This window comes from Nerophis lumbriciformis, linkage group LG03 (genome assembly GCF_033978685.3).
Source record: "Nerophis lumbriciformis linkage group LG03, RoL_Nlum_v2.1, whole genome shotgun sequence".
Taxonomy (NCBI): Eukaryota; Metazoa; Chordata; class Actinopteri; order Syngnathiformes; family Syngnathidae; genus Nerophis; species Nerophis lumbriciformis.
Genome location: NC_084550.2, coordinates 62,331,015 through 62,343,668, shown reverse-complemented (window position 1 = coordinate 62,343,668; position 12,654 = coordinate 62,331,015). Strand labels below are relative to the sequence as shown.

The 12,654-nt window shown below is 43.3% G+C and overlaps 1 protein-coding gene across 2 annotated transcripts in view; it reads left to right on the top strand.

The window, feature by feature from the left end:
- Positions 1–10,449, top strand: part of gmppb (GDP-mannose pyrophosphorylase B) — a 36,397-nt gene extending 25,948 nt beyond the window's left edge. For both annotated transcript variants that reach the window (XM_072912216.1, XM_061929772.2), the window contains exons 8-10: positions 9,592–9,719; positions 9,795–9,977; positions 10,045–10,449. In XM_072912216.1, coding sequence (XP_072768317.1) covers positions 9,592–9,719; positions 9,795–9,977; positions 10,045–10,176 — 443 coding nt within the window. In that variant the 3' untranslated portion in view covers positions 10,177–10,449. The remainder of the gene's footprint in view (positions 1–9,591; positions 9,720–9,794; positions 9,978–10,044) is intronic.
- Positions 10,450–12,654: the final 2,205 nt, after the last annotated feature.

Genomic DNA, 12,654 nt, shown 5'->3' with positions numbered 1-12,654 from the left:
CCTCTACTCCCCCATATTATTAACCTATTAAGTACCCCACCTGATACAGGGAAATAACTGAGTACAAAGATATATATTAGATGTAAATATAATAAAACAGGGTAAACTATTAAATGTATATATAATCAAAAAAATAAATGCTTTTTCAAAAAACAAACAAACAAACAAACAAACAAAAAAAACAAAACAGTCATATAGATTGAGGTAGAAAGTATAACGTGTAATATGATTATACAGTCCAGGTCTTAAACTCACTGTAACTCATAAACAAAGTTTGTTGATGAGGCCGTTATGAAGAGTCTTTATACGCCTTGATATAGTTAGCTGCCTCGGCTACTGATCCAAGCCAAACGCGAGTGCCGTCCGTCTGTGTGATGCGTAGCCTGGCCGGGTAAAGTAGCGAGGGTTTGAGTCCCATCTTGTACAGAGACGCCATCTCAGTCCGGTAAGCCCTCCGCTGATTCACTACCTCTGGAGAGTAGTCTTCGTACACTCTGAACGCGTGCCCGTGGTATTGCAGCGTACCCTTCTTCCTAGCCTCCCGGATCAGCAGCTCTTTACTCTGGAAGCGATGAAAACAGAGCAGGATAGGTCGGGGCTTGTCCCCGTGTGCCGGCTTGGGGGCCAGGCTGCGATGAGCGCGGTCCAGCTCAGGTGGAGAGGCGAATACTTCCTCACCAAGTACTTCCTTCAGCAACAAGGAGAAAAACTTGGTAGGTTGCGGGCCTTCTATCCCTTCAGGTAAGCCAACTAGCCGGGCATTACTCCGCCTGCTCCTTCCCTCCAGGTCGGTGAGCTTAGCCTTTAGCTTCTGGTTGTCGGCCTGTAGCATGTCACAAACAGCCTCCACCTGCTCCAACCGCTGATGTAGGGATTCGGCATTTTCCTCTAATGAAGTCAATCTATAGTTATGTCTATTGACAGTCTCCTGAAGTCCGTCCAGCTTCTCGTTCACCTCGCTAAAGGATGTTTTGAGCTCAGTCAACAAGGTTGATCTGTGGTCCGATAATATAGCAATTAGCTCAGATTTGCTAACGGCTGCAGCATCTGCCTCTGCCTTCTCTTGCGACTTTGCAGATTTGGGAGGCATTGTCAGTCATCAAGCGTGTTGCTATGCGTCGTTGTAGTAGAATAGAGTTACCAGCGGTTAAATGCTCTTCAAATACAGGTGGGGTGCATGTTAAAAGGAAGAGTAAAGCGGGAGCTAGAGGCTAATACGTCTTCACGCCATGCGTCCTCAACCGGAAGTCCTATACTGTGCTCGTACAACCCATTTATCATTTATGATTTAATTGAAAAACTGTACTTAAGCCACATTCTTTTTTTTTTTTAGTACTGAACTCTTAACCCTCATTTGTAAACAATAACATGCTTATTATACAAACAGTATTTGTACACCTTTAACACAGATTTTTATACTGTCTTCAGAGATTCAGTTTTTTTGGTGGTACTCGAAACCTTTCTGGGTACCTGCGGATCACTGGTGGGGTTTTTGTTGTGGGTGATCTGGGTTCTGATGATGGCAACTCAGCAGCCCTTGAATCTGGTTCAATGATGAGACTAGTTTGTATCTGACTCACTGATGGTCCTGGTGATGGAACTGAAACAGCACTGTCCAGTTGTACAGATGGCACATTTTCTGTAACTGGTGGAAACTAGATAACTGGCAGTCTCTCCATGTTTTCTCGCCATGGTAACATGTGATCCACATGCACTGTGCGCTGTCTCTGTCCCTCTTGATAGATACATATATATATATATATATATAAGTATTTCTTTTATATATATATATAAGAAAATACTTCACTTTCAGTGAATTCTAGCTATATATATATATATATATATATATATATATATATATATATATATATATAGCATATCGTGACCTGCAAATTAACCAAATATGAGTGACATTGTTATTATAAGTGCTAACAGAGATGGCCTATTTTAGCGACACATTGATAGCATTAAGCTACTGCTAGCTTACGCTGCTATTGTTGACACACTGAGACTGCGGCTGCTTTGTCTCAAACTTGCTAAAAGTAAATTCTAAAACGGGTCGGGAACCTTTTTGGCTGAGAGAGCCATGGAAGCCAAATATTATAAAATGTATTTCCGTGAGAGCCATATAATATTTTTTTAACACTGAATACAACTAAATGTGTGCATTTTTAAGTAAGACCAACATTAGAGTACAACACGTATGTTATTCTTTTTAGTAACATTTTTATTCTGAAGCTAACTAATAATAAATAAAATACTTCTTATCATTAATGCCACTTCTTGAACAGGTGCGGTAGAAAACGGATGGATGGATTAAAACGCATGAGAATGTTTTATATTTTCAACGTTATTTTTAACTCTGATTACCAGTGGAATTATTCATTACTTATTGTGTTAAGCAATGTCAGCTAAGATTAATCTGAGTCACCAAAAGAGCCACATCTGGCTCTAGAGCCATAGGTTCCCTACCCCTGTTATAAAATATAATTCATTAGGGGTGTAACGGTACACAAAAATTTCGGTTCGGTACATACCTCGGTTTAGAGGTCACGGTTCTGTTCATTTTCGGTACAGTAAGAAAACAACAAAATATTAATATTTTGGTTATTTATTTACCAAATGTGTAAACAATGGCATAACATACATATACACACAGGGTCAATTGCCAGGGTTAATGTGGTCAACATATATCAGTGACGTGCGGTGAGGTTGATGGCTGGTGAGGCACTGACTTCATCACAGTCAGATTTACAAACATATGAACCCTAAAGAGTATCTTATTCACCATTTGATTGGCAGCAGTTAACGGGTTATGTTTAAAAGCTCATACCAGCATTCTTCCCTGCTTGGCACTCAGCATCAAGGGTTGGAATTGGGGGTTAAATCACCAAAAATGATTCCCAGGCGCGGCGCCGCTGCTGACCACTGCTCCCCTCACCTCCCAGGGGGTGATCAAGGGGAAGGGTCAAATGCAGAGGACAAATTTCATTACACCTAGTGTGTGTGTGACAATCATTGGTACTTTAACTTAACTTTAACTTTACACATACAAACTGTAGCACACAAAAAAGCACATTTAATAAAAAAAACCGTTATTATGGTCTTACCTTTACTTAGAAATTAAGTCCATGCACCGCAACTAAAGCCCTCACTTAAACTTTCCACGTGCAAGATTGAATCTATTTAAAAAAAAGTGTAACCGAGGGTTTATAAATGTCGCCTATACTGTATGAAACTACAAAATAACAAACACGGAGGCTCCAGTTTACACGAGGACCACTTTATTTACCTTCTTTCAAAAACCTCCGCAACGTGACATCACTTCCGCTCTTAGCGCCTTCAAAATAAGAGCTCAAGGCATATACTGTATAACAGTGCATAACAGGAACTTAACATCACAAAGAGGAAAGCCCATGAAAATAGGTTACAAAAGTTATTTAATAAGAAGCCAAAAAGTGCAAAAACAATAATGTTCGTTTTGGAGGAGTTGTGAATTAGATACACCTGCAGTCTGCAGGTGTATCTGCACAGCAGGCCAGCAGTTAGCCGAGTCATTGCGCAATCCATGTTGAGGCACTGAGTGACGTGCCTCAACTGGCTGCTGTTCACCGCACCGTCTCTTCTCAGTATTTGAACGGCAAATGTGAAAATTCAGCGATTTTGAATAAAAATAATCTAAAACTGGTGAAGTTAAATGGAAAATAACTTTATAGTATAATCACTGAATACATATAACAATTTAATTTTTTTTTTTTCTTTTTACATTTTTTTTCTTTCCATGATGGCGGGGCCTCACCTGCCTCTAGTGACTGCATGTCACTGCATATATCAAATAAAAACTAAATAAGATAAGGCTCAGAATGGTTTCTTGACAAAACCTTTCTACATATAAAGTGCTTTTTTTGATTGATTGATTGAAACTTTTATTATTAGGTTGCACAGTACAGTACATATTCCGTACAATTGACCACTAAATGGTAACACCCCAATAAGTTTTTCAACTTGTTTAAGTCCACGTTAATCAACATTAAACTGCCTCAAGTTGTTGCTCAGATTAAATAAAATGACAAAACTTTTCTTCTACATATAAAAAGTGCAACATTAAACAGAAACTCGTTCGGTACACCTCCGAACCGAACTGAAACCCCCTTACCGAAACGGTTCAATACAAATACACGCACCGTTACACCCCTATAATTCATGCATCTCTCACCTGCTAGTAGACAAACGTGGCCAAGGACCGACAGGCTGGTCCATGTTCACATCCCCCGAGATGGCGAAAAAGACATAAAAAGACGCTAGTAGTTCTTTTTTCATCCGTCGTGAGGATTGCGATTGAATCTTCATTTAAACGGGATTATGTGAGCATCTTGTCGGTCAGAATCCCAGCAACAGTGGAAATATTAGTGTTTGTTTTATTATGGTTCATTATGGTTAGTTTGTATGTTTAGCACCTAGCAATGCTGATGATGCTATAGTGTTACAATAAAGCTACATCCGTTTAGCACTCAGCTTCTAAAATGTATTACTCATCCTCTTTGTGTTCGGGCTCAAAATGATATGGTTCTGAATCATAATTTTTCCCAAAGTAATCGTTGTTGGCTCTCACGAAGTCTGCTTGATTAGCATTGCTTTTGATGAGGAAGGGATCAGTGGTTTCTAACGCTTCGCCACGCGATCATGCGACTGGCTTCCTCATTAACTCTCAAAATGGCTCGGGAATCTCTGTGAGATTGATGCTATTTTGATCATTTCGATTTATTTGCAAACTTTGGAAGTCTTCTGGTGTCATAAATCAGCTAAATATGATAATAGCTTCAAAATAGAGGCATATGTTTTTGTTGAAAAAAAATCTCAAGGAGGTGGAAGAGCAGTGGGTTGCCGACCCCTCATCTAGTTGCTCCGTAGTCAAAATCCTTAGTCCAAAATCAAATCTCTCAACCAGGCTGAGATGTAGAGTTAAGCTGGAGCAGAGGTCTTCCACAAGTTTTAGTTGATAAGACTTTATAATGTTCATGTTAGCAATGAAGATAGCGAGGGATTAGCGGCACTACTTACCAGCTAGCGATTAGCAACACACACTGCCAGCTAGTGATTAGCGGCGTTATATTGTGTTATTAGAATATCTATAGCAACGAGGTACCTTTTGGCCCAGTTAAATTTGAAACATAGCCATATTAGTAGGGGGTCCCCTACTAATATGGACTTGGACTTGAGTCACATTAGTGAGACCCACCAGAGGTCTTTTGACTCCTGATTCAGGTCCAAGTCCCTGAATCTGTTCCAAACCTTTCATCAAACCCTCTGGTTGAGGTTGCCGACTCAAGTCTAGACTTTTGACTTTTGATTTTCAAACTGTGGTACGCCAAAGAATCACTTGATTGAAGTACAGTGGTTTATTGTCCTTTATTCAAACGCAATGTTATAATGACCAAACATATTAAATATATGTGGAGGTTGCCCTCAAGTGGGTTCTTCGGATCACCACACACTTGCACGAGAGCCCGGTATTCAGGGTTCAATATTGTCTTTTATTGTGAGCGCACACACGACAGTCTCTGCTCCGTGACTTTTCAGTCTTTTTGGCGTGTCGTCTTTCTGGCCTTCTCTTCGTCTCTGTCCGCTCACCAGCACCAACTCCAACAACGTGTCTCGGTCCGGCTGCTGCTAATAAGGGGGCGACAGGTGATCAGATAATCCCCCCCAGCTGGGCAATCTTCTCACCTGCCGCTCGCTTCGAGGCCTGTCCTTATGCACCCCGCTCCGCGGCAGGCCCGCAGACCACGCCCCCCTCCACAATATACTTGTTAAATAAAACCCCTGCCTTGTTTTTAAAGGGGAACATTATCACCAGACCTATGTAGGCGTCAATATATACCTTGATGTTGCAGAAAAAAGACCATATATTTTTTTAACCGATTTCTGAACTCTAAATGGGTGAATTTTGGCGAATTAAACGCCTTTCTATTATTCGCTCTCGGAGCGGTGACGTCACAACGTGGCGTCACATCGGGAAGCAATCCGCCATTTTCTCACTTTCGTCGGTGTGTTGTCGGAGGGTGTAACAACACGAACAGGGACGGATTCAAGTTGCACCAGTGGCCCAAAGATGCGAAAGTGGCAAGAAATTAGACGAAATTTGTTCAAAATACGAGGCTGTGGGGAAAGCCGACGAAATAGTCAGTCGTTTGTTCCGCACACTTTACCGACGAAAGCTATGCTACGACAGAGATGGCAAGAATGTGTTGATATCCTGCGACACTCAAAGCAGATGCTGACATCAACTCCAAAACTGGACAGATCAGCTTTCAGGAAAAGAGAGCGGATGAGGGTATGTCTACAGAATATATTAATTGATGAAAACTTTATTCATTACTCGCGGTTTTACGTAAATTATTATACATAAACTGTGTTTACCAATAATTTAGCTTAAAAACATTTATTTTTTTCAATCATTCGAGTACATTCGGGTAGTCTTGTGTAATGCAGTATTTTGTGTCTATTTAGGTATGGTTAACCTGAGTGCTGAAATCGTGGAAAAATATGTTCTTAGCGCGCCTGAAATGGGCTGTCTGCACTCTCAAAGTGCATGTTGTTGCCAAATGTATTTCATATGCTGTAAACCTAGTTCATAGTTGTTAGTTTCCTTTAATGCCAAACAAACACATACCAATCGTTGGTTAGAAGGCGATCGCCGAATTCGTCCTCACTTTCTCCCGTGTCGCTGGCTGTCGTGTCGTTTTCGTCGGTTTCGCTTGCATACGGTTCAAACCGATATGGCTCAATAGCTTCAGTTTCTTCTTCAATTTCGTTTTCGCTACCTGCCTCCACACTACAACCATCCGTTTCAATACATGCGTAATCTGTTGAATCGCTTAAGCCGCTGAAATCCGAGTCTGAATCCGAGCTAATGTCGCTATAGCTTGCTGTTCTTTCCGCCATGTTTGTTTGTGTTGGCATCACTGTGTGACGTCACAGGAAAATGGACGGGTGTATATAACGATGGTTAAAATCAGGCACTTTGAAGCTTTTTTTAGGGATATGGGTAAAATTTTGAAAATAACTTCGAAAAATAAAATAAGCCACTGGAACTGATTTTTAATGGTTTTAACCCTTCTGAAATTGTGATAATGTTCCCCTTTAATGTGTACTTAGGCCTATTACACTACTGTATTTTTAACGTTGGTCATTAGGGTGGTACTTGGTGAGCCTATAGTGTTTTCTGAGGTGGTACTTGGTGAAATAAGTTTGAGAACCACTGGTGTCAGGTTCAAACACTGATGACATCTATTAAACAAGACAAGAGGCAAAGAATCAATCAATCAATCTCAATCAATCTTTATTTATATAGCCCTAAATCACAAGTGTCTCAAAGGGCTGCACAAGCCACAACGACATCCTCGGTACAAAGCCCACATAAGGGCAAGGAAAAACTCACCCCAGTGGGACGTCGATGTGAATGACTATGAGAAACCTTGGAGAGGACCGCATATGTGGGTAACCCCCCCCTCTAGGGGAGACCGAAAGCAATGGATGTCGAGTGGGTCTGACATAATATTGTGAGAGTCCAGTCCATAGTGGATCCAACATAATAGTAAGAGTCCAGTCCATAGTGGGGCCAGCAGGACACCATCTCGAGCAGAGACGGGTCAGCAGCGTAGAGATGTTCCCAGCCGATGCACAGGCGAGCGGTCCACCCCGGGTCCCGACTCTGGACAGCCAGCACTTCATCCATGGCCACCGGACCTGTGCCCCCCCCCCCCCCTCAAAGAAAAGGGGAGCAGAGGAGAAAAGAAAAGAAACGGCAGATCAACTGGTCTAACAGGGGGGCTATTTAAAGGCTAGAGTATACAAATGAGTTTTAAGATGGGACTTAAATGCTTCTACTGAGGTAGCATCTCTAATTGTTACCGGGAGGGCATTCCATAGTACTGGAGCCCGAATAGAAAACGCTCTATAGCCCGCATACTTTTTTTGGGCTCTGGGAATCACTAATAAGCCGGAGTTCTTTGAACGCAAATTTCTTGCCGGGACATATGGTACAATGCAATCGACAAGATAGGACGCAGCTAGACCGTGTAGTATTTTATACGTAAGTAGTAAAACCTTAAAGTCACATCTTAAGTGCACAGGAAGCCAGTGCAGGTGAGCCAGTATAGGCGTAATATGATCAAACTTTCTTGTTCTTGTCAAAAGTCTAGCAGCCGCATTTTGTACCAATTGTAGTCTTTTAATGCTAGACATAGGGAGACCCGAAAATAATACGTTACAGTAGTCGAGACGAGACGTAATGAACGCATGAATAATGATCTCAGCGTCGCTAGTGGATAAAATAGAACAAATTTTAGCGATATTACGGAGATGAAAGAAGGCCGTTTTAGTAACACTCTTAATGTGTGACTCAAAGGAGAGAGTTGGGTCGAAAATAATACCCAGATTCTTTACTGATTCGCCTTGTGTAATTGTTTGGTTGTCAAATGTTAAGGTGGTATTATTAAATAAATGTCGGTGTTTAGCAGGACCGATAATCAGCATTTCCGTTTTCTTGGCGTTGAGTTGCAAGAAGTTAGCGGACATCCATTGTTTAATTTCATTAAGACACGCCTCCAGCTGACTACAATCCGGCGTGTTGGTCAGCTTTAGGGGCATGTAGAGTTGGGTGTCATCAGCATAACAATGAAAGCTAACACCGTATTTGCGTATGATGTCGCCTAGCGGCAGCATGTAAATGCTAAAGAGTGCAGGGCCAAGAACCGAACCCTGAGGAACTCCGCACGTTACCTTAACATAGTCCGAGGTCACATTATTATGGGAGACGCATTGCATCCTGTCAGTAAGATAAGAGTTAAACCACGACAAAGCTAAGTCTGACATACCAATACGTGTTTTGATACGCTCTAATAAAATATTATGAATCAAACAGAGACATAATTCAATGTGGTTCAGTGAGGAGAAACGTGCACATCTCTACCCTTGTACAGTGTCATTACGTTCTGCCAAAAGATTGCACGCCTCCTTCTTTTATTTGGTTACCTCCTTGACCACATGGCCACCACTGTTTCCAAAGGACAAAGGTCGCAAAAAGTTCACAGAAAAGGTCAGTTCAAAAAGAGTTTGTAAAATAGTTCAAAAGAGGTCCATAAAATAGTTCAAAAAGACGTTTGTAAAATACTTCAAAAAGAGGTCGTCTGGAAATTGGGCAGATCCTGTCATCTCTCCCCTTTGAAGTCCTTGGGTTAGAACAATATCTTTCTGTTGATTACCATACATGAAAGAACACAGGAACACCTTCATCTTGCTCCCCCCCCTACACAGTGGAGTTTTACTAGCCTTACTCTTGGTAGGTTTCAAAGACAGCTTTTGTCTTCTTGTCAGGAACTCAATGTAATACAAAGTTTTTGTGATAATTTAGAAACAATTATTCTAACAACTGGTCTAGCTCCAGCTCTGTGACTTATTGACTGTGTTGAATCAGCGATGTCATGTGCCAGGAATCTGACCCCTGACTTCCTGTGAATCACATGAGCGTGTGGTTGAGTAGGTCACAGGAAAACTGGTCGTTTTGTCTCAAGGTTTCCATGTCTGCAGGTTTCTGGATGGACATCGGTCAGCCCAAAGACTTCCTGACAGGAATGTGCATGTACCTGCAGTCGCTACGGCAACACGCCCCAGAGAGGCTGCGCACGGGGCCCGGGTTCCTCGGCAACGTTCTGGTGGTCAGTTCCCCTCCTTGAAGCGCAATCCAAACCAGATTAGGCATGAAAGTCAGTCATGCTTGTTCCTTCCCGCAGGACCCGACCGCTCAGATCGGCGACAACTGCACCATCGGGCCCAACGTGACCATCGGCGCCGGCGTGGTGGTGGAAGACGGCGTGAGGATAAAGCGCTGCACGGTGCTGAAGGCGGCCAGAGTCCGCTCGCATTCCTGGCTGGAGAGCTGCATCGTGGGCTGGAGCTCCTCCGTGGGCCAGTGGGTGAGTGGAGGTCGACCCTCGGCGCGACCCAACGTCCCCGTCCTCACGTCTCGCCGTGTGCCGCCAGGTCCGCATGGAGAACGTGACCGTGTTGGGGGAGGACGTCATCGTCCACGACGAGCTCTATCTAAACGGCGCAAACGTTTTGCCGCACAAATCCATAAGCGAGTCGGTGCCGGAACCGCGGATCATCATGTAGCGTCATCGGGACGACCGTCTTCTCCTATGAACTCGAATGAACATCCAAACAAATTCAGAATGAGTCGATGGTACCGAGGAGGAACCAGAGAAACCTTTATTTTTTTTTCCCTTTTCGTTGTGGTTTTGAGCCGTACTTGCCTGTCTTCCAGGCTCAGATCATGTGACGGAGACATCAAGAAGGACCATGGTTCAATGTCTGAGCTGTGAGCACCACTTTAATACAAGAAGGCTCTTTACAGAGTAAAGGACCGCGCTTCATTCATGCACTGAACGACGACTGATTACTACCTTTTTTTTTTTAGCTCCGTTGTAGGGTGAGCTGCCGTCATTACTTGGATTGGCCACTAGGGGGCAGCAGATCAATGCAAAACACAAGTCAATGTTCCCAAGAGAAATAATAACAATAGTTCCTGGGCCCAACTGCCATTATATATTTTTTTTTATTCAGCCTTTTTTTTAAACTAACTCAGTGGTTCTTAAACTTTTTTACCACCTCAGAAAAAACCCCAATGTAAAGTAGCAAAGTAGGCCTAAATATTCATTGACAACAAGGCAGTGGTTTTAAATTCCGGACTATAAGCATACTTGCCAACCTTGAGACCTCCAATTTCGGGAGGTGTGGGGGTGGGGGGTGGGGATGGGGGGTTTGGGGGGCGTGGTTAAGAGGGGAGGAGTATATTGACACCTAGAATTCACCAAGTCAAGTATTTCATTATATATATATATCTACATCCTGAAAATATGCAAACAAAATAGAGATGCGCGGTTTGCGGGCACAACCGCGGAGTCCGCGATTATCCGCGGATCGGGCGCATGAAATTAAAAAAAATTAGATTTTATCCGCGGGTCGGGTCGGGTCGGGTCGGGCGGTTGAAATAAAAAAAAATTAGATTTTAAATATATTCAGGCGGGTGGCAGTTAAACCAATTCGGAAATATATATACATAGTTAAATGTTGTTACCCACATACGAAAAACGTGCAGGCACCTGCTGCATATGCCACAACAGAAAAAAAAAAAAGAAGAGATGGACACTTTTACGGAGTGGAGAAGGGACGCCTCGCCGGGGTCCGGGACCGAGGCCCCTTCCCCCGAGAGGGCCCCACCGGGAGCCGTAGCTGAGGCGATCCGCGAGAAGGGCCCGACGCACGTCCAGGGTCACCACTGCGCCCATCGCACCGACACCCTGCCTCGTCCGCCTTCGCCGCGGCCGGCGTCACGCGCAGCAGGTAAGCAGCTTACCTGCCCGCCACCACCGCGGCCGGGGGCTCGTAACAGGGGTAACTCCGCGCGCTCCGCCCGCGCAGCTTACCTGCCCGCCACCCCTGTTGCCGGGGGCGCGTAACAGGGGTCACTCCGCGCGCAGTGCGCTCACGAAAGGGGTGGGGCTCACCCTGGTTGATATAGACAGCAGGACGGTGGCCATGGAAGTCGGAACCCGCTAAGGAGTGTGTAACAACCCACCTGCCGAATCAACTAGCCCTGAAAATGGATGGCGCTGGAGCGTCGGGCACATACCCGGCCGTCGCCGGCAGCAAGACGCGCTTGGAGGTGCGCTCAGCACGGCTCCCATATGATTGCGCACTGGTGTGCGTCTGGGTCGTGACAGCGTGGCACGCGAATGTCTGTGCTGCATTGGATCAGTCTCCTTTCTTTAACAGGCAAAAGCTTTATAACCTCACTAATGCCTTGCATCGTCTATATTAGATATATAACAACGGGCGGGTGCGAGCGGGTGCGGTTCTGATCAAATGTTACATCGGGTGGATGGCGGATGGTTCACGACTTTCTGATGCGGTTGCGGATGAAATATCAATCAATCAATCAATCTTTATTTATATAGCCCTAAATCACAAGTGTCTCAAAGGGCTGCACAAGCCACAACGACATCCTCGGTACAAAGCCCACATACGGGCAAGGAAAAACTCACCCCAGTGGGACGTCGATGTGAATGACTATGAGAAACCTTGGGGAGACCGAAAGCAATGGATGTCGAGTGGGTCTGACATAATATTGTGAGAGTCCAGTCCATAGTGGATCCAACATAATAGTAAGAGTCCAGTCCATAGTGGGGCCAGCAGGACACCATCCCGAGCGGAGACGGGTCAGCAGCGCAGAATAATTGCCTATCCGCGCATCTCTAAAACAAAACTATGTTTAGATAATTGATACTTCAAACTTGCATAAATAAATATTAAGGAATATAACATAACTTGGCTTCTGAGAGCTTCAAAATGTAATGAATAAAATGTTAAAGTTGTTGATAAACAAGCAATTATTTTAATAATTAAATATGGTCATTTTAAATGAATTATTATGATCATTTAAAATTAATTATTTAAAATATGTTTATTTTAATGTATAATTCTATGGCTGAGTGTAATAAGGAGTCAGAAAAAAATACAAATAAAAATATAATTTTGATGTTTTTAGCTAAATATAGTCAAAAAAAAATTTTTTTTTTAAATTAATATATA